The sequence below is a fragment of the Schistocerca gregaria genome, chromosome 10 (genome assembly GCF_023897955.1).
Source record: "Schistocerca gregaria isolate iqSchGreg1 chromosome 10, iqSchGreg1.2, whole genome shotgun sequence".
NCBI lineage: Eukaryota > Metazoa > Arthropoda > Insecta > Orthoptera > Acrididae > Schistocerca > Schistocerca gregaria.
In genome coordinates, this window is record NC_064929.1 from 187,770,842 (window position 1) to 187,793,768 (window position 22,927).

At 40.2% G+C, this 22,927-nt stretch overlaps 1 protein-coding gene across 3 annotated transcripts in view; it reads left to right on the plus strand.

Annotated features, from left to right (window-relative positions):
* LOC126293738 (uncharacterized protein AH6.3-like) overlaps positions 1–22,927 on the plus strand; it is a 149,968-nt gene that overhangs the window by 51,772 nt on the left and 75,269 nt on the right. For all 3 annotated transcript variants that reach the window (XM_049987082.1, XM_049987083.1, XM_049987084.1), the window contains exon 3: positions 7,408–8,146. In XM_049987082.1, coding sequence (XP_049843039.1) covers positions 7,408–8,146 — 739 coding nt within the window. The remainder of the gene's footprint in view (positions 1–7,407; positions 8,147–22,927) is intronic.

A 22,927-nucleotide genomic window follows, 5' to 3' on the forward strand; every position in this document is an offset into this window, starting at 1 on the left:
TAGTCATGAAACGGCGATCAGTCATTGGGCGGAACTGCAAACTGTGTCCGCCAATGACAAGGAGAAAACTTCGAGAAATCGTTCGCAGAAACATGATGGGGAGTGAAGGGGGACAGTCGGTCTGATAGTGCGAAAGCAAGAGGTAACGGGGCTCCTCTATCCATACCCAACATCCGCTTTCCGACACCGCGATATTGCTGCTTTGGCCACGCAACCCAAAACAGGCGGACAACGTGGAGATGTACCTGACGCAAACTGGAAAGACACACTCTCTCCCTACATAACATCTGGTGAACATTAACAATTGGAGACTTGTGAAACCTGATGTAACCACTTTTTGTTGCCTTTTCATTGGAAGCTACACTGAAAATGGCTCATAGTACCACTACAGTAATATAAATCATACTCTTGTACAACATGACTGATGAATTGTTTTTGTTTGTTTTTTTAATTTGTGTTTCATAGTTAGCATCTTTCGCATTTTGATAGTGTACTGATACTGACAAATTTTTGAGTTAGATGTCTTTGAAGTGCCATGTTGATACTTACTATGTTTAAAGTAGCATAATGGAGCAATGCAATATTTTTTTTAAATTAAAGATGGTGTATTTTGAGATACTGAAAATCAAAGAAGGTTAAGGTCAATGATCTTGGATGTAAAACTTCTTAGAAATCCTCCATGCTGCATATCTGCGTAAAGCTCTGATCATTAGCTTTTCAATAAGACAAGTTTCGTTGCTGTATCTGGATTAAAATAATTTTTGTTGAGACAAACGCACTTGAATTTCGCACAACTTCCAAACCTGTAATTTTCTTCACAATTGACATGTACCTGTTCAAACTGGTAGTATTCTATCTCTTATCTGGATCACTGAAAGCACCAAATTTGAAATAAATCAGAGATGGTCAGGTTGAAAATGTTACTTTTCGGTGTGGAATTGACATGGAATTACCTGTTGAGAAACGAATCACAGTGTACCGTTTATGCAAACACAACTTTATTAAAACACAACACAAAACTGACTGTCTCTCTTGCACTAGCACACATTGCAAGTACCTGGTATAGTTCCACTTTTTACGGGGGTGGCCGAGCGGTTCTAGGCGCTTCAGTCTGGAACCGCGCGACCGCTACGGTCGTAGGTTCGAATCCTGCCTCGGGCATGGATTTGTGTGATGTCCTCAGGTTAGTTAGGTTTAAGTAGTTCTAAGTTCTAGGGGACTGATGACCTTAAGTTTAAGTCCCATAGTGCTCAGAGCCAGTCCCACGTTTTGGAGTTAACAGTAAACAAATGGGAACAAGGAAAATACACACTAGTCATTCAGTCACCCATCTTCAGTTAAAGGTTTGTGGGAGTACGATGTACACCAAGAAAGAGCAGGGAAAAATACTGGTCATGTATAGATAATGTAAATTAGTAGAAGAGTAACTGCAATAACATTTTCTTGTTTATAATATGGGTAAATGTAGTACGACAGATGAGAAACATTTTTACCTTCTCTTCCTCTGTGTACACTGCATTCACAAAAACTAAAAACTGTTGGCATCAACAATGTCAATTTTCCTTGTGTTTCCATTTGTTTACCGTCAACTCGAGCAAGCGGACGAGTTGTGTTTCCCTGGGCACCTGTTCTGTGAGCTAGTGGTAGAGTCGGCGCAGAATAACGTGGCCAATAGATCCACAGTTAGCTCGGCACGCCTGTGGAGAGTGGTTATGGTGGTGGTTATGGGCGTGGGCACGCGCTCTAGAGGAAATGCCGAGTGCTGAAAGGGAAGTGCCGTTCTAAACTGAAGCCTATGCTCAATTTTTTTGTGAATAGCAAGTGGAGCTCTCCCACCCCCACACATGAGTGATGACCATTCATAGAGATCCGTCTCGTCTGCTTTGGTTAGCATCTAAAACGAATTTCGCTGAAAATGGAGCAATTTATTCTCGCCTGGCTTGTTAAACATTTGTAACTTTCAGAGAAGCGTCATGGGTCGCGAAATTGAATAAAACCCTCATTTCTCTTCTTTCCATGTCAGAATTTGCTTCTCTTGCCAAACCATGGTGGTGTTTACACAGTGTCACCTCACTAACATGTTGTGCAGACCCAATTGCGGGAGAATTCTGAAAAAGTGGTTTATTAAGTGAGAAACTAGGGGAAATGAAGATCAGTAGCTTATGAAAAAGCACATACTCACTACTAATTCACTTATGTTGTTCCAAAACTGTTTCACCAGCTGCCGATGGCCCTTGAAAATTACATTCTTTCATCGACAAAGTCTGTAGGTTAGTGCAATAATACGGTAGATAATTATGTTTCGCGTAATAACCATACGGCAAAATAATCTCCTCTTTGCATGCTGTCATTTGCCGAAATCTCATTTCGCTATCTCAAACCGCTTATGAAATATGAGAAATGTGTTGGGTATTTCACTCTGGCTTTATCCCTGGCGCGGTGGGATTGCAGATGATTTCGCTACATCAGATCAATTTTCTCGACATTGGTGACAGATAGAGACCTGCAGCCAATTCTAAAGAAAATTTTCAATATGTTAGATATATTTCATACGCACCAATATATTATGTAATATGCACCAAACGCAAAATCATAGCGACCCCTATTTTTCACTGCACACTTTTTTTGAATTTCGTGCACTGTCTTACTTCCACGTATATATCACAATAACTATGACCATTAACGAAATGATAGGCACATCATCATGAACCTGACATATAAAGCTATAAGTCAGGGGTGGGCAATTGTTTTGGTTCGGCGGCCACATTATAGATAGAGGTTAGCGGAGGACCGCACCTTATAAATCTTTCATTTCTAATGCCGTATATAATGTATGTGTGTGTGTGTGTGTGTGTGTGTGCGTGTGTGTGTGTGTGTGTGTGTGTGTGCAGTATTCCCAAAATTTTTATGAAGATGCAAGTTTTCTTTATTTCTAATCACATATCACACACAGAGTTGCAATGTCGGTTGTAGCAGCGAAAGCGTTAAAATGCATTGATCAATTAGCTTTACATTTCATAAAAGTTATCATAAAAATGATTAGATATAAATGGAAGAGTCGGAAGCAAAGGGGTATAAGTATACACCTTATAATTTTGATAAGAGTCACTTGTACCTCTTTTCTTCTGACATCCTCAAATAAGATAGTTGTGTTCAATTTCATTTATTTTGCTAATTTAGTATCATCTCCAAGTACATTAAATTCTAAAACAAGTTTAATGGGACAAATGCGTCCTATCACAATTTTGCACATTTTTTTTTTTGAAATCAGGAGTCAGACTGCTAGTTGATATTCTTATCACAGCTTGCAAATTACTGTCTGTTAAACAGCTTCGGTATTTGCTCTTGTTGATTTTAGAGCAAGAAAAACTTTGTCCACAAATATATGTCGATCCAAATATGGGGAACATTTTGCCTGCAAATTTCTTAATAGATGGAAATTTTTTAGCTGACAATGATTTATAAAAGTCAACTAAAGTTACAGCACTAAACATTTCTTTCACTGCGTGATCTGCCAGCCTGTCAATCAGTTCAAGTTGCAGCTCCTGTGGTGCAGTATCAGTATCAGCACTGATGGGATACGATAAAACATTAAATTGAGGCTCAATATTCTTAAAATCCTAAAATCTTGTAGTTAATTCAGCCTCTAAACTCTGCAGATAATCCTTAATCTTAGCCGAAACACTTCCAGGTACTTTGTGTTTCCCTAGTAAAGGGAAATGACAAAATTTGCCTTCATTTCCTTGCCTTGCAAACAGACCTTGTTTTGTTTTAAATCCTTTGACATGTGTCCACATTTCATGAGCGAACAACCCCTTTCCCTGCAAAGTCATATTCAGTTCATTCAGTTTTTCAAAAATATCAGCTGCAATCTCATATCTCCACTCTTCGCATTCTATTTTTGCAACAAAATCATGAGATATCTCCTTAGTGTCCAGAAATAAAATAATTTCATCCTGTAATGCCCAGACTCTTTTTAATACTTTGCTCAAGCTCAACCACCTCACACGGTTATGGCAAATTACATCTTCATGTTCTGCCCCCACCTCCTCAAGAAGAGATTTGAACTGTCTGTGATGGAGTGCCCTTGCTCTGATTGTGTTCACAACACCAACAACAGGATCTACCACATGCTTTAAGTCTAGTGCAGTCTTGCAGAGGCGTTCCTGATATAAAACACAATGAAAATCCAAAATATCACTGGCTGTGTCTTCGGCTTGTAAATTGTTTTTTAAAAGTTTCACCATACCTAAAATGCTTACCATTTTGTTCCAGGATAAGCCACTTGTTTCCACACAATTACCAATACATTCTAACAAGTCCTGACCAGTGGTTCTACTTTCATGGATACTATACCAAGTAATTCCTCGGTGATGACGAAATGTTCATTAATTCCACGGATAATGATGAGTACTTGTGCAGTGTCTTCAATATCTGTGCTTTCGTCAATTTCCAGTGAAAACCAAACAAAATCTTCGCTCACAGTCTTTAGCTGGTCTACAAGTTCGTCATTAATTGAATCAATGCGCCGCGCTATAGTCCTCCTTGACAACGAAATGCTCTCAAATTTGGTTTTAAACTCAGGACACAACACACTTGCACACTCTACCACGCACTGTTTAATAAACTCGCCATCCGAAATGGTTTGTTTCGTTTAGCAAGGTTATGGGCGACCATGGAACTTGCTTCTGTAGCACTATTTTGAAGCGGTGTCTGCTTCGTAAATAACGCTTGTTGCTTCTTCAAGCGCTTCACGACCTCCGCTGTTTTTTCTTTCGTTCTTCATCTGAAAGTTTGCAGCCAAAGTCACTGTGTTTTGTTCCGTGATGTCGTTTCAGTTTCAGATTGTACTCCTTCAATACGGCAACTGTTTCATGGCATAGTAAGCATGCGGCTTTATTTCCTGCATCAATAAAGAAATATTTAGTCGTCCAGTCTTCATTAAACAGACGTTATATATATATATATATATATATATATATATATATATATATATATATATATATATATATATATATATATATTGTACTGCTGCACACCCGAAAAAGAAGAAAATTGCTCTGTATGCCGTACTATTCACTCGGCGCGGGAGAAATACAGCGCTACCATCAGCCACCACGTGGAGCATAAATTTGCGCAAATAGCAGGATGCACAGTGCTTTTTTCCGTGCCCGTGGTGGCTGATGGTAGTGCTCTCATAATCCACCGCGCCCACATGCAGCTAGGTTGGTTGCGTGACTTTAGAGACATCTGTCGGTAGTACGCACTACCAAGTAGCGCAGACGCTAACGGATTTTTTTAGTAGCCGGGGAAGGGAACTTTTGTTTTTCCTATGATTTTTATAAATGTCTTGGCGGACCACACAAAATCCCTCCGCGGGCCACATGTGTCCCGCAGGCCGCTATTTGCCCACCCCTGCTATAAGTAATACAAAAACGACCTTTTTTACCGAATAGTTTCCATAAAATCGTTTGAGAAAGATTGAAGGATATGCGCCTCAACTTCGTCATCGCTGACCGGCTGAAAGGTGGCAAACGCTGTCGTTCTCCCCTACCAAACAAACGAATGAACTCATGCAGCGCTTTGGACGAAAATTGATCACTACGCCTCGGCCAACGCATCCTGCACGGACTGTAGCAGTTGATTCCATATTTCTGCGTTTCCGGAAAACTTTTTACATCGTTCTTCACATTCGACTTCTAATCAAATTGCGTGCCTATGGAGTGGAGTATCGTCCCACTTGTGCGACTGAATTTATGATACACTCGAGGTCTGAATTAAAAAAAACGCCTTCAGTCACAATTTTTCGTGTTTTATTTAGTACAGGATGCATTTCGGAGCCTGTGGGTCTATCTTCAGGTGTAATTCGTCTTAATACATGATATATTTGCTCTCTTGAATGAGATGAAATGCATTTCGTCTCATTCAAGAGAACAAATAAATAATGAAGAAATGCATTTCATCTCAGTCAAGAGAACAAATATATCATGTATTAAGACGAATTACACCTGAAGATGGACCCACAGGGTCCGAAATGCACCGTGTACTAAGTAAAACACGAAAAATTGTGACTGAAGGCGTTTTTTAACTCATACCTCGAGTGTATTGAGTATAGTCCCGTTTGAAGCTGAAAAATATGGGTAAAATTAAATTGAATTTATGATTATCTGCCAGAGGAGCCATAGTTCGCAGTCACGGACGGAAAGTCATCGAGTAAAATAGGAGTAATATCTTGTATTCCTAAAGAAAGTGTTATAGGCCCTCTGTTGTTCGTAATCTGTATAAACGATTTAGCAGACAACCTATGCAACCCTCTTATATTGTTTGCAGATGATGCTGTCATTTACCGTGTAGTAAGGTCATGAAAGACTGCAAAATGATTTAGGTAAGACAACCGTATGGTGGGAAGAGGCAATTGACTCTAAATAATGGAAAGTGTAAGGTCATCCAAATATGTACTAAAAGGAACCTGTTAAACTTTGGTTGCACGATAAATCAGACAAATCTAAAGGCTGTCAGTTCAGCTATACACCCAGGTAATGAAAACAGAAAACGTTGTGGGAAGACGAACCAAACGCTCCGTTTTTTGGCGGAACACATAGAAGATGCAACAGGTCTACGAAAGAGACTGCCTACACTTCACTATCCATGCTCTTCAGAAATACTGCTGAGCGGGTTGGGATCCGTAGCAGATAGTATAGCGAAATAGAGGAGCAAGTGCCATGGATATGATATGCAAATTGGAAGGGCGAAAATCAGAACAAAGGCGTTTTTCAAATCCGTCAAGATCTTTTCACGAAATTTCAATTACTAATTTAATCCTCTGAATGACAAAACATCGTCAGAAATATTTAGAAACCGTTCCCACATTTGATAGGAGATTTACACCAGACACAGACAAGTGGTGTACACAAATTCCGTACTAAGGGGAGTGGTGGCCTTTGGAAGAACATCTAATCACCAACTGTCAAGTAACTTTGCTTCAACCCATATAACAATACCGCTCCATATGAAAATGGGTCAAAGAAAAGAAGAAGAAGAGATCCAGTCTGAAAAAGGTAGACACACGCGCTGCTGTTCCATATCCTCCTAACGAACAAAGTTACAAGAAAGGCAATCATGCTGGTTAATGTCCTCCTGCTACTTTACAAAATTTGCTTGATACTTTTTCTTTTTACTTTGCTTCTGGAAATGAAGTTACTTGAGACAGGTAAGATAAAGCATACAAAACGCTAAGAAATGCATCTTTTAAATACTAACTATTAACTGTAAAAGTACGGTGAGTGATCTCGTATTAGAGTTCATCACACAAAAAGAAACTCAAGAATAAGCGACTTTCACTTTAAAAACAGTGTTTTCATTGCTGTCCTGTGTTATTGTAACATTGGAATGTTGGTATGTTGCCAGCAAGAAGCAGAAGGATGACACTCAACTCGACTCCGAGAAGGCGCGCGTGAAGCAGAAGTGGCAGAGGTACAAGCCTCCGAGTTCCAAAAAAGCAAAGAAAGCGGCTCTCCGCAAGGAGAAAGCTATGGCGAAGAGCGGTAAGGAGAAATGGAAGGCAGCAGCCGAGGAAGCGAGGGAGAAGAAAGCTAAGAGGTCTGTGCAGTACCTGGAACGGGACGCTGCGAGCAGACGAAAGCTGACAAAGGACAAGTCGTGCAAGGAGAGCAAAGAGAAAAGTCTGCAGGCCGAGAGGCGGACATCGAGTGGAGAGGGCAAGAAGTTGGACGTGAATAAACTGAAACAGGGTTCGAAAGTGACGGAAAAACAAGTTCAGAAAGAGAAGTGGAAGTCTAGTGAGGACAGCAGTGTATGTGCCAAAGACGAGTTGTGTTCCAGTGGTAGCGACGAGAGTGTACCCGGTGGGAAGAAAAGGTGGCAGAAGAAAAACAATGGCGAAGAAGGTACGAGAGAGAAATCTGCACAGCTAAATAGGGCAGGAGATGAAAGTCCAAGTGGTGGGTCCGAGACTGCTGGTGCAAATGGAAGAACGGAAGTAAAGAGTGATAAGAATAGTGACGAAAGGGAACAAGGAGAGGTACTGAAACAAAGGACTACAGATGGCAGCAAACAGGCAGTCAAGCCAAAGGGGAGAAAATCGACAGAAGCGCAAGTGGGCAGTCCAGAGGTGTCGGCCTCCAAGGTAATTTCATTCACATTGCTTTTTGCCATCATTTCAGCCAACAGTTCTAAAGATTTCTATTGTGGGCAGTCTCATTCTTGTGATATTTCCTATTTGTTTTTTCTTGTTTTAAGAAATACAGCAACTATCCACTTTTCTTATGCATTTTTATTTATACCATTACACGGATCGGGCTCTCGCCCATCTTCCGTTGGCCTAATACATATCTGAATCTTCAGTACGTACATCGTTAAAACTTCGAAAGCAGCTGCAGCTGGCCTGTGTAAAATTAACAATTTTGTTTAGCTATCATACTTTGCGAGTTGTATACTCACGATGTATACAATCTGTTCCGAAACAGTTCGTTCGAATTATTACCAGTGGTAGAGAACATCAAAACAAATATACTTGAATATGGTACCTATGGTCCCTGACGGCAATTTCTGAAACGAGAGATGATTTACACAGAAGGTAGTTTAGCATGCTAATTACAGCAGTGGCATTCATAGCTCCCGCCCGAATGCGCGACCACTGGCCTGTATGTATGCAGTACATAGTCACACCATTGACTGTCGTGTCCGTTGGAAGATGTCAGCAATGGTACCAGCAGCAACCAATTGCAGCGACGAGGTCTTCGTCTGTTTGCACAACGGTTCCATACCCCAGCACGCGAGGTCAGGTGACTTGAGTGGCCGGGCCAAAGGGCCACCTAGGCCAATCCGTCGATTCCCCAAGGCGGATCTCAGACGATTCCTTACAGCAATGCTGAAATGGGCTGGCGCCCCACGGTTCTGGAAGTACATACTTTGTCTAACATTTAGAGGCACATCCAACCAGTACACACAGCCATCCGTACAGAGAGCAGTTCTGAATGTTAGCACACATTCCCAGTCGGCGACACCGACACAACAGATTACGTCAGCACCACTTTTCAAAGATGACTTCAGAGACCATGTTTTGATGTTTTCTACCTCCCATATCAATGTGTATAAATAGTTTCGGAACACGCCGTATTACTGTTTAGATGTACTTCCTTTCTACTCTGCTTGCTGTTACTCAGATCTTCACATTTATAGATGTGGCGCAAGATCTTGCAAGATACAAATAAAAAAATGTTTGTACCACATTTACAAAAGCGAAAATCGGAGTAACAACAAGCAGAGTAGAAAATAAGTACAGTACACCTCACTAGTAATACATCGTAAAAATACAACTCGCTAAGTGTAACAACTAAAAAAATATGTTAGTTTTGCACAGGTCAGCTGAGGCATCTATACTGTTGTCGGTGTTTTAACAACATACTTACTGAAGATTCGAATATGTATCACGTCAACTGCAAATGGGTGAAAGCCCAATACGCATACTGCGACTGGTTCCTGTGTTTCTTAAAATAATCGACCACGGAGCTCAACAACATGGAAAATGGATAAATTATTGTTTCTCCCTGAGTTTGTACAGTTCATAGGAAAAAAAATCTACAGGGTGTCACAGTAGGAAACAGGTGCATGCTAGAGGGCAACAGTGTGGACTTTTCTGAAACAGTTAGCCTACCGTGTAGCTACAGCTAAATTTCTACGCAGGCAGGGGTGCCCGCAGGGCAGGGGGGAGGGGGCGGAGGGGGAGGAGGAGAGGGGAAAGTAAGGTAATTGTGTCTAGTGAGAATTCACTCAGTTTACGAATATAGAAAAAGTCTGAAACTTCATGGCTCAGGTTTATATGATTTAAAATACCTGCAAAATTACCACTAAAATAGTAGGAAAACATCGATAAAATGACGTAAAAATTATGTAAGACATACGTAAATTGAGTTACAAAATGAACTAGAGCAACGAAAAACTTTATAAGAGGATGCAACTAAAATTAAAAACTGATAATGAACTTAAAACTGGCGTGCTTTTATTTAAGGAATCTCGTTCGTTAAAGTATTGCAAAATTGTTGTATACCCATCTTATACCTATTGGCAATGAAGTATCGTTATTTTTGTTTCTACACTCAACCGTGGTAAAGTTAAAACAGCAAGTGAGGTAACAATAGTAATAAGCAGATGAACCAGCAGTTTATTGTCAATATATACAAATAGATTCTTGAGCAACATTTAAGCGTTTTTCCTGAAGGCACGTGCATTGTTCGTTCTTCACAGATTAAAATAATAATTTGTTGTGTCATAAATGGACTTTAAACACAAACACATAAAAAATGAAGTAGAACTTTAAAGATGATAGCTTCCTTGACAAACGAACTACGATACTGTATCTATATGATAAAAATACGAAATTAAAGATACATTTCTATAGCCAGAATATTCGAGATGTCAGCAGCTGCAAACAATGCATATCTCATAAGAAAAGAACGATTACATGTTACCAGACGGCATTACCAATAAGCTAAAATAAAATACAGCGAAACTGCCGATCGACTGAGTGACTAAACTTACTACATGTGTACTTGGCTCCATTAAGAATAGTATCCATTGTGAGAGATCCGCCTCGGAAATGGCTTCTAGGGTACAAAAATGGTCCCATCTCAGTAGATATGCAAATCGTCAAAAACCTCGACTGGCAACACGATGCAGTTCGCAAGACAAAGCATACTCGATAAAATCTTACTCTTTCTGATCAATATACTGGGTGTCAAAAAGTCAGTATAAATTTGAAAACGTAATAAACCACGGAATAATGTAGATAGAGAGGTAAAAATTGACACACATGCTTGGAATGACATGGGGATTTATTAGAACAAAAAAGGTCACAAAATGTCCGACAGATGGCGCTGGACAGCAAAATGCTACCGTGACGGGTGAGAGGCACGCCGATGTGTTACAGAATCGCTTCATCCCCAACCTAGCTGATAAACACCTGCTGGATGCACGATGGTGCTCCGCCCCATATTGCTAAACGCGAGAAAGATCTCTTGCGCGCGTGGTTCGGTGATGATCGTGTGCTCAGCCGCCACTTTCGTCATGCTTCGCCTCCCAGGTCCCCAGACCTCACTCCGTGCGATTATTGGCTTTGGGGTTACCGGAAGTCACAAGTGTACCGTGATCGACCGATATCTCTAGGGATGCTGAAAGACAATACCCGACGCCAATGCCTCACCATAACTCTGGACATGCTTTACAGTGCTGTCCACAACATTATTCCTCGACTACAGCTATTGTTGAGAAATGATGGTGGACATGTTGAGCATTTCCTGTAAAGAACACCATCTTTGCTTTGCCTTAATTTGTTATGCTAATTATTGCTATTCTGATAAGATGAAGCGCCATCTGTCGGACATTTTTTGAACTTTTGTATTTTTTTGGTTCTAATAAAACTCCATGTCATTCCAAGAATGTGTGCCAATTTGTACCTCTCGATCTACATTATTTCGTGATTTATCCAGTTTTCAAATTTACACTGACTTTTTGATCACCCAGTATATTATAAAAGTAATTGTATAATGTGCGTGCAGCTAAAACTCAGAAACGAGTTCCTGTACGACCAAGGGAGTTGTATGGCATGGTAGCCCTCGATCCACCATCCTTGAATAAGATTCCCGTTTTTACCTGAAGGGCGTGCTTTCGAAGGCATGAAGGCTGGGAAATTACGCCCTCTAGAAATTTCTAAACATTTTAGAACATTCAAGAGCAATCTACAACATTCCAGAATGTTCCTCAATGATCCGGGACGTTCTGAAATGTTCGGGAATAGTCTGGAACTTTCGGGAACATTCCAGAACATCACGGAAGATCACGGATCATTGTGGAACATTCCATTCGTATGTTGTGGAATGTTGTGGAATTTGCAACTGGCGGGACTACCCACTGGTAGGGTTACATAAAGCAAGACTCGTCCTGGGTTTGAACATCAGTTTCTTATCAGTGAGGAATAGAGGAACCGAAAAAGCAGTGCAGTGAGTGAATAAGAACAAACAGGGAAGTGTGAGTAGTCAAAGTGCTACAGTGACTGAATATAAATCGAAAATAAAGTGTGTAAGGTGCACTTAGCGTATTTTTTAATAAAAAGTTATTTTATTTATTTTTATTATTGTATTTATTTATTTATATTTTAGACAATGCTAACAAATAATATAGGAGGAGATCATGACAATTCTGAAGCAAAACGACAAAAACAAAAAGAACGGCGAAAAAACGAAATAGACAAACTGCGCGAAGCACATTTTAAGTTCCCAATGAAAGAAAATGAGCATCATGAGAAGCAGAGAAACCGAAAAACAACGATATGAACGGATTGAAGAATAAAGAATTACGACACAATCTTATAATGAAAGACTGCGAACTCGAGTCACCCATGAAAATATCACCCAAGGAGAAGCACGAGCGACGACAAGTAAACAGCACAACCTAAAAAATTAAGTATTCCACTAAGACTTTTTTAACAAACACAAAAACATCGTAATCGGAAAAATGGATAACACCTGCCATACAGAAGACGACTATCCAAAAACGGTGGCTTCACAGCAGAATATGAATACGAGGCAGCGACGAACTGGGACTAAATCATCAATGGATAGTACCATATAAAACACTATTTTCCAAATTGTTCCAAGCACGCATAAACGTAGAATACTGCAATTCAGTGAATCCATGAAATATGTCTGTAAGTATGTGGCAGTGATGTGGCAGTAATTCAAACAGCCAAAGACAGCGAACAACAAAACACAAAATGACGAGATCCTCATGTACCAAATGTACGTGAACCAAGTATGCAACACCTATCAGCACATTTGGAGAAGGACACAGACTTTACTTCACAAAAGACACCGTCAGAAAAACTTTAATCGAATCACCTCAAAGCATCACATTAACAGCTTTCTGCCAACTGTGCCAAACGGATCCATTCCCGAAAACATTAGTTTCTGTCGATCTCCCTACCTATTACATGTCGAACACAACAATAAAAATCTTTCAACGACGAAAACAAGAAATTGCAGTAGAAGATCATCGAGGAATCACGAAAACTGGCACACTAGGCCGAGTATATTCCGTACATCCGAACAACGCCGAATGTTCTTATATCCGGATGTTGCTACAAGAAATACTGGAACGAGCAAGTTTCACAGATCTCAAGACTGTTAATGGTTACCTATGCCAGACGTACAGAGAAGGATGCTAACGCTTAGAACTACTGGAAAACGACAACCACTGGGAATTAACACTGCAAGAAGCCTCACTCACAGCTGAGGTTGAACAAACGACTTATTTGCCATAATTGTAACAACATCTAATCCATCGAATCCAAAACAGCTATGGGACTCCTTCAAAGAGAGTACGAGTGATGACATATCCGACAAGCTCATCCTGAACTGACCATCGAGTTCAACGACTACAATGAAACCCTCATTCGCCTAGAAAATAAATGTTTAGCGATAAACAACCAGAGCTTATACAACTTTAGATGCATGCACCAAGAATAGATGCTATCAGTGTGTTAAACTTCGAAATTACAAAGGGAAAAAGCTAAAACAATGAACTACTTCAATACATTACTCTTCAAAGACAATCAAAAGGGAACACAACACTGGCGGAATTATTTACTTGGATGCACCTAACGGCCCCGGAAGAACGTTTCTGATAATCTATTGCTGGTGGAAATACGTGCTAAACAACATATCGGACTTGCACTGACATCATCCAGCAGTTGCAACCACAGTTATTGAAGGAGGACGAATTACCCATTCCGCCCCACAACAACCGTTGAATATAACCGAAGAACAATTCGAGGTTTGTAAACTCTCAAGAGCATCTGGAGGGGTGAACTTCTAAAGAAAGCTAACATTATCTTCTGGGACTAATCCACAACAGCACAGGGAACACAACACTGGCGGAATTATTTACTTTGATGCACCTGACGGCTCTGGAAGAACGTTTCTGATAATGTATTGCTGGTGGAAATACGTGCTAAACAACATATCGCACTTGCACTGACATCATCCAGCGTTGCAACCACAGTTATTGAAGGAGGACGAATTGCCCATTCCGCCCCACAACAACCGTTGAATATAACCGAAGAACAATTCGAGGTTTGTAAACTCTCGGGGTGAACTTCTAAAGAAAGCTAACATTATCTTCTGGGACTAATCCACAACAGCACATTAAAAAAAAATTACTCAACCCGTGGACAGAACATTACAAGACTTGCGAGGAAACTCTGAAGTCATGGGAGGAACTCATATTCTCAGCAGATTTTCGAAAACACTTCCAATTGTTCACAAGTCAACACCAGCAGCCGAGATCAATGCATGCTTTAAAAAATCACATCTCTGGTCGCACATACGAATGCTGCAACTGACAAAAGATATAACAGTTGAACTATCGAAAGACGAAACTTCAGCACATTTTGCTCAACAGCTTTTCAAATATGCGAAGGCACAAATCCTACTGACTAGACGACCCGGCTCATTAAACTCAACAGTGATGACTGCAACATAATCACCCCTGGAAACGAACTCATCAACCAAATTTATCCAAACATTGTCCACAACTAGGCTCTTTGCAATCACCAGGAATGCCATTACACTGCCTTCGACTTCAAATTGAGTCTTCGTTCATACTAGTCATAAATCTCAACTCAGCAAAATATGTAATGGAACAAGGATGAAACGTCAAATTGCTATGGAAAAACATAATCGACGCCGAACATAATGACTAGCAAGTACATAGGACACACACTATTTATCCCCAGAATACCACTGATCTCTACTGAACTGCCATTCAAGTTTAAAAGACTGCAATTTCCAATAAAATTAGCCTAAAGTTTTGTAAGTACCGAAGTGCAAGGGCAAAATTTAAAATATTATGGCGTCAGCCTCAAAGACTTCTGTTTCTCTCCCGGTCGACCTTACGCAGCTTGCTAGAGAGTAGGAAATTCGAAACATTCGTGCATATATACCCCAGATAACAAAATGAAAAACTATTGTTCATAAACAAGTTTTGTAAATAGTTAGAACAAGTTTTCAATATAACGTTTTACCTCTTATACTTTAACAAGTATTGTAAATAATTAGAATATGTTTCCAGCATTTTTTTTACCTCTTATACATTTAAGTTAATCCTTTCCTTCCACCTACCACACAATCTCATAGCAACTCCTTGAGCAAAGCTGGGTACCCCAGCTAGTTTAAATTAGCGTATTGTGTTATGTTTCTTTTCGTTTGCTGAAAGGGTACTGTAAGGCCATTGATCGCTAGTAGTCCGTAGAAGTAGGCAGCATTCGTCATTGGGATAATTGTAGACGTAGGTGATCCTAACAGGGTGTGGCGCCCATTGAGTTACTGCTGTACAAGAGCCTTCATGTAATTAACATCATAATCTTTGTAGCAAACAAGCACCACATTTGAGCATGAACGATTCTATAATGGGCTGATCGGCACTGCATCAGTGCATTGTCAGCAGTGAAATAAGTTATTGTTCCATTTGTCCAGTCACCAATGAGCCGGAATTTACACTGCTCTAATGGTGAGGGGCGGGAGGGGATTTAACAATCTGTCGTTTTAATACTGCTCTCAGAATTCGAGACAGTCGTGAAAGGAAGCATAAAATCAACAAGGAGAGGGCAACTGGATTGGAAATCCATGATCTTCTACTGCAATTTCTTGTTTTCGTCGTTGAAAGATTTTTATTGTTGTGTTCGACATATAATAGGTAGGGAGATCGACAGAAACTAATGTTTTCGGGAATGGATCCGTTTGGCATAGTTGGCAGAAAGCTGTTAATGTGATGCTCTGAGGTGATTCGATTAAAGTTTTCTGACGGTGTCTTTTGTGCAGTTAAGTCTGTGTCCTTCTCCAAATGTACTGCTAGGTGTTGCATACTTGGTTCACGTACATTTGGTACATAAGGATCTCGTCATTTTGTGTTTTGTTGTTCGCTGTCTTTGGCTGTTTGAATTACTGCCACATCACTGCCACATACTTACATTTGTACAGCTTAAGAAAGGTCATGATAAGTTCTGGAATTATTTCACAATAACTGTAGAGACATTTCACTGTACATTGTCGTCTGAAGTAGATTACAGAACAAAAAACCCAAATTTCAGTAAGAATATTACCGCTGTAGAGAAACTTACGGTCGCCATCGGTTAAGTACACATCAGTAAATTTAAAAAATACTTTTAATCATTATCAGTTTACAATTTGTAAACATATTCGGCATAGTTTACAATTAAGAGCATAGCTGACATAGAGTTGTAGTTGAAATAATATTTATAATAGCTGACAGCAGCTTTTGAAATGTCTAAGCTTGAGGATTTAAAATCACGCTATCAGTTTGACGATTTTCAAGTCTGTAACAAGATATTGGAGGAATGTGTATGGAAGACTTATTTCTCAGTAAGTTTCAGTTTTTGTGTTTCGTCTTTCAGAAACTACGTATTTGTACTTTTCTTTGTTTCTTATGGTTACCGCTATTTGTGGTGGGCAGACGGAGTGGAAGCACTGAAACGCTGCCCTTCGAATTTTTTGACAGCACTGAAAAGCTTTCTAATGAACATATTACATTCACATCACGTGAATCTGTAACACATCTGTAACACTAGCCATCGTCGTTGTCAGATGGAGTTATGTTTCGTGAGGAATATTACTTTTTGTCTGCCGTGGAGTCATATCTTTCAAAACCGGCAGTACTTCGTGCGTACAACATCTAGTTTGAAATTTTGGTAAGCTACCTTGATTTCCGGAACGTTCAAGACGAGTCTTGTTATGCTCTAAGCGCAACACACTGCATAACTATTTCCACATCCACCGCTGCAAACGATCACACGAAACACAAGGTCGCTGGCTTGCGATTACATAGGCGTCAACGCTCGGCATTGCTTGTCCCACCATGCTGTTCAACGCATACCTCGCTGTATCAGTGTTGAACCAAAACTCGTCCCTCCATCCTACCACTGTGATTCGATTTCAGCTTCTGTTCTCTATTCGTCGTTCTGGTCGGTTCGGCAAGGCATCGCGTCAGGGATAGCATAAATTCAGTGTGAGTTGTAAATGGGCAGTGGTCCGTGCAGTGATGTAACTACGTATGTAACTAAGGGTCCCGGGGGCAAAAGTGAAACTGGGGCCCTATTTTGACTAAACCAAATACTTTACAGATGTAAAACTACTTCATGAGCTACTTGCCACCCACTGCATGGAATAAGATGGCAAACCAATTTACTACTAAGTAAATAATTATGCATAACGCACCAGATAATATTTAATCGTATTTACTAATAACATTAAAAATGTCAAAATTTGTTTTTTTTTATTACGCTTTCGTGCAAGAAGTGGATTTGGATGAAATTTTGCACACGCACGGATAGTGGATAGAACATAGGTTACTTTCATACCGACAAAATAATCTCGTGAGATAATTTTCAATGTTGGTCCATACTAGGCGAACGAAGTCGCGTGCACAAGCCAGTAAAAAATACGTGAAGGAGGCAGGGCCATGTTTTAATGGCTGTAATAGATTACAGTTAATAATATAGGTAGACAATAAAACGAAGTTGACAATTTTATTTTAACAATTTATTTTACAATCTTTTTCTGGTTTTAGTTCTCGAAAATTATCAGTAAGTATCGTTAAATCTAGACTTGATGCAGTCCTGTTTTCGATTGCCAAATATCGGAGTCGAGCTTCATACACACTATTCCTTAAATAAGTTTTTATTATTTTTAATTTGCTGGATGATCTTCCGGCTGTTCCAGAAGTGACAGGTATTGCATAAAATAATAAAATTGTGGTAAACATTTTTGTAATGTTTCATTCTAGCCTTGCATTTATAATTATAAAATCCGTGCATAACTGGTGAACAGTCCACGTCAGTATCAATTTAGGTAGAACAAATATTAATAAACTGAAGTGAAAAATTAGTGCCTATTATATCAAAATAGTTATCTTGGAATTGAGCACATTTTTGTAATCAAGTAGCTTCATTAGAGTGAGCAAAAATTATGGTTTTAGAAAATTAAGTGTTTGACAGACTCCATTCATACCAGTAACATGTATGTTTCACTGAGCCCTTATTGTGTTTAGTGCACTTCTGAAAATAGTAGCTTTAAATATTTCTTTACTGTTTCGGAATCGGTGGTCAGAAGCTAGTTCATCAAAATAGATTTTAACTTTCTTTCGTCGTTTCTCATGAAAATTGGAATCTGTGTCATATTCGGGAGGGCGACGGTTCAATCCCGCGTCCGGCCATCGTGATTTAGGTTTCCGGTGATTTCCCTAGATCACTTCAGGCAAATGCCGGGATGGTTCCTTTGAAAGGGCACGGCCGATTTCCTTCCCCATCCCTCCCTAATCCGAGCTTGTGCTCCGTCTGTAACGACCTCGTTGACGGAACGTTCCTATGTCATATTTCTTTGCAGTTTCATTGGCTCTGCACATGAATAATTCGAAATCATTTCTATAAAATATCAGTTTTGTTTTAACATCTGCAAAAGCTCTGTTTGCCTGGTCCAAGTCGGTATCGCGTTTCTGCAAAATTTTGGATGCATAACTGATGTTATTCAATGTCTTGTGCATGAATTCACAATGGAATAATAACTCTAAATTTAGCATTTTTGTTTTAATATTTTCTGCTTTTCTACACTCATCTTTACTGCAACTTTTCAGTACTATTTCTGATAATGCCACGATTATATCATATAAACGAAGTGTTACTGAAGTTTTCGTATTAACTCTACTAGACCATCTGGTCGGATTTAATTATTTTAGCAGGTTTCCGATCCGCGAGTGAATTTAGATAATACATCTCAACGCTTAATGCTGTTCCCGAAAAAAATTTTGCGTTGTTGCGAAAAAATCTTTACTTCCACACAACTGCTAACGGCATCATTTATCACTTAATTCAAAGTATGTCTGACAGAGTGTACATACTCCGCATTTGGCTAAATATTCTTAATCTGTTTTTGTACACCATCATAACACAAGTCATCAAGACTGGCCCGTCATAACCTTGACTCACACACTTTTTTAAATCAGTATTTGGGTCAATCAAAAATAATGTAGTCACCTGCTTGATTAAACCTGCTGCGCCATGTTTGATGACTGCAAAAAACGATAGAACGGTGATACTGTAACTTGTTTTAGCAGCTTATTTTCAAGTTCGTTCGCTAAACTCTCCAACAGGTAATTTTGAATTGTTGGACTCAGATACCTTGTAGATCCTACAAACAATAAGACATGACTTTAAAAAGGTTTTCGAATGAAGGAAATTGAAAAATAAACAAAAGTAAAATGCTAAAAAAATTATGAGAAGTCAGAATGATTACCTTTGGGCATATCCAAAATATGACGCAAAATGTGATTATATTGGGTGATAAGCTCTGCAACAGACAAGAAACTGGCGTGGTATCCTACCTCCTGACTTAAGTTCTCTCGATGTCCTCTGAAAGGCAATGAACTTTCCGTTGCAGTAAGTATGAAATCAAATAACCTTGTAAGAACGATTTTCCAAAATGACGCTCCATACGAATATTATTCTCAACTTCTTGTCGGCAGTATCACTGTTTTTCCAAAATTTGTACACAGCACATGTTTCCGTATGGGCACTCGAGAAACTGCGACCTTTTATTCTGACAAATGCTTCCAGTTCTGATTACCCATACACTTGACATTACTCCTTAGCGAAGCAAACTACCAACAATGTTGACCTAGAATTTCAGAGTAATGAAACCAAAAAAGATGAACTGGTCCATACTTAGAAACTAAAACGTAGTACGGTATTGAAAAACACTTGTTCTAGTGGGAATCTTTAGGAAATGGGACCTTTGACACTCACTGTCTTGCTCGTGAAATTTCCGAAGCCTCTTTTCGAAGAGTGTATAGGTTAACCGTTATTTCCCTGTTTTGTATGTCATGCAGGTGTCGTCCACGTGATCGGTGACGTCGTCGTGGCTGATGACATTGTTAACTGCAATTATTTTCGGATCGTCTTCAATGTGCTTCTCAACAGATACAACATTATCTGAGTCACAATCATCACAAATGTTTGGGCCGGAAGTACTTGTAGAAGGCTGACTAAGAAATCTGTCAGTTTTGGTCAATTTTTGTTTACTCTCTTCTTTTTTCTGGCGTTTTTGCTTAAACGCACCACTGGGTTCCTTTTTTTTATCCATGATTCTGGTTCACCTCAACAAAAATTTTGCAAACGAGAAAACGGTCCTACTGCTTGGTTGCTCGTACGTGCCCGTGTCGAGTACATACTGCTTTGCACTAACTATACGTTGTTATGCATAAACCTGATGTAAACATTATGCTATGTATATTTCCGCGTTTGCTGTTACCTCTCTGGCCTGTCGTTTACGTGGAACTTAAAGCACTCGCTCTCGAGTACGTTAAAGTACGATGATAATAAGGCAAGTTGTGCTGTAACGTCACCGACGAAGAAACACACAACCGCACAGATATTACCGGTTCATTTACGCTGACTGGTCAGCAGTGCCAGCTAGTTATGTGAAGACCTGCATATAATTTGTATATACGATGACCGACGGAAAAACAACAAAACAGCAGATGCTAATGGATTTGAAGGCAATGAATTAAAATGCGGCAAAACTTCGGAAATATGCATGATAACAGCCAGGTGGTAAGCATTTGTTAGTTAAAAAAAAAGAGCAGGTAAAGAAAGTGAAGGCACTGATTGCAGTACTTACCGTCATTAACACATTTGGTAGTCTCTTAATTCCCTCGATATCTGAATCCGCTGGATACAGCAATACAGGTCACCACTGGAGCTGTTATTTGCTACATTGATGACGAGCCGACCACTAACACAATTCACAAAACCATCCAAGACCAAGATCCACATTCTTTTTTTCTCATTTTATGAAATTTGGACTGGAGTTGGTTACAACAATTTTTCGGGATCTTTGATTACGGATAGGTAGCTTATGGAATTCACTACACAAATAGTTGAGTTACCATGCCGTATACTGCTAAGACACGGCCCCTGGCTGCCGCAGAGAATTCTGGGATTCTACGAGTCAAGGCCTCTGCGGGCGAAGAGAGAAAAGGTCGGTGCTTGACAGTGCCTGCAATTTCGCGCGCAATACCTATTGCTTTCGACGCTAGAGATGAAGTAATAAACTGTAGATACTTCATATTCACATATGGTCACACAATGTATTGTCAAACACGCTGCTAGTAATTCAGCGCCACTCAGTGTTCGTTCGCAAAGATTGACAGCCATCGCAACTCCGACTTCAACCGGCAACACCCGAACAGTGGCTGGGTCCACGTCTTAGCGGTCAAGCTATAAACCCTGTTTTGTTTATGTTCTGGACATGGGAAAATTTTTGTGATTTCAGTTCGTGCCGTTCGAGGTTTGTTGGTCAGGATTCAAAAAGTTAAAAGTACAAAATTATTGATTCAACTATGATATTATACAACTTTTTTTAATGTCGTTCATAGAGGCCGAGGGTTCCTTTGAGTTTGGGGCCCTGGGGCATTGCCCCGCTTAGGTCTGTGGTAGCTACGCCACTGGGTGCATGGCTGCGGTTTCCATAAACTTTTGTGCATCGCGAAGAGTAAAAACGCAGTGAATACAATGGCACAATAACCGATGTACGTTAACGAATTATTTGGTAATAAAGGGGACGACTCACCCAAAGGCAGAAGCGCTGTGTCGTCGACAGATACACACACAAAAGGTGCAAAGCTTTACTTTGCTTGATTTCGGAATGGAATTCCTTTCCTAAGCTGTAGGAGAAACACACGCACGCCTCTTTCCCTACATTGTGCTCATTCGACTGCCAGCTCTTTTTTGGGCCCCGGTGAGTGTAGTAGGGTGAGGTGGGGGTTTGTTGAGTGTCAGTTGCTTGGGGGGGGGGGGGGGGGGGAGTCTAGCGGCTCGTGGGAGAGAGGGGAGGCGTAGGCGTCCTTGGGCTAGCCAGGGATGCAGGCAGAGGGGGCATGTGACAGACGTCTGCTAGGGAGTGAGATGGCCGCAGACAACTAGCTGACACGTTTTGGGTGGGGTAATGGGAAACACACAGAGCCACACACACACTGTTTGGTGGAGGGTGGGGGGACAGCGAGTTACCTTAGGTTTAGGGCAGGGAGTTTGTGATATACGGTTTTGTACCTCATAAGCGAATAAGAACTACTAATGAAAGTTAAGGAGTCGAAAAAGATACGGTCTATGATGAGGTATCACAGAAAAAGAGCGAGCAAACGCAACCATTGCTATTAAAAATCTCAGTAATTGTACTGATTGCGAAAATAGATACAGGGCCAGCATCTCTGCTGACTTCAAAGTGCTTTGATGAAAAGTGTAGTGGTATCAGTATTCTCTATGTTGGAAATTACATTGAAAAAAACGGGGGATATTGACTATTACCTAAAAAACATTTTATTGAATCCATGGCAACCTGAAAAAATCATAATTTTAAGAATGACGTAAACGGTACAAAAAGAACATTTCGACCAGACCGGCTGTCGTTATACCCGTGGTTGGTCCATTCTACAGCAGTTGAAGGAGCCCTCTGCAAGTCTGGTGTGCTTCTACGCCCACGCATAACGCATTGGAATCACCATGGGGCATTCTTAAGCCGCCCATTCACAAATTTAAAAAAGTTTCATGAATATACAGAAATGCATATGAATTCCGAATGGCAAAAAAATTCAGTAGAAAAATCGAATAATTTTATTAGTGTTGTGCCGCACGGGGTAGCCGTGAGGTCCGTGGCGCCTTGTCACGGTTCGCGCAACTACCACCGTCGGAGGTTCGTGTACTCCCTCGGGCATGGGTGTGAGTGCGTGTTGTCTTTAGCGTAAAGTTTAAGTTAGATTAAGTAGTGTGTAAGCTTAGGGACCGATG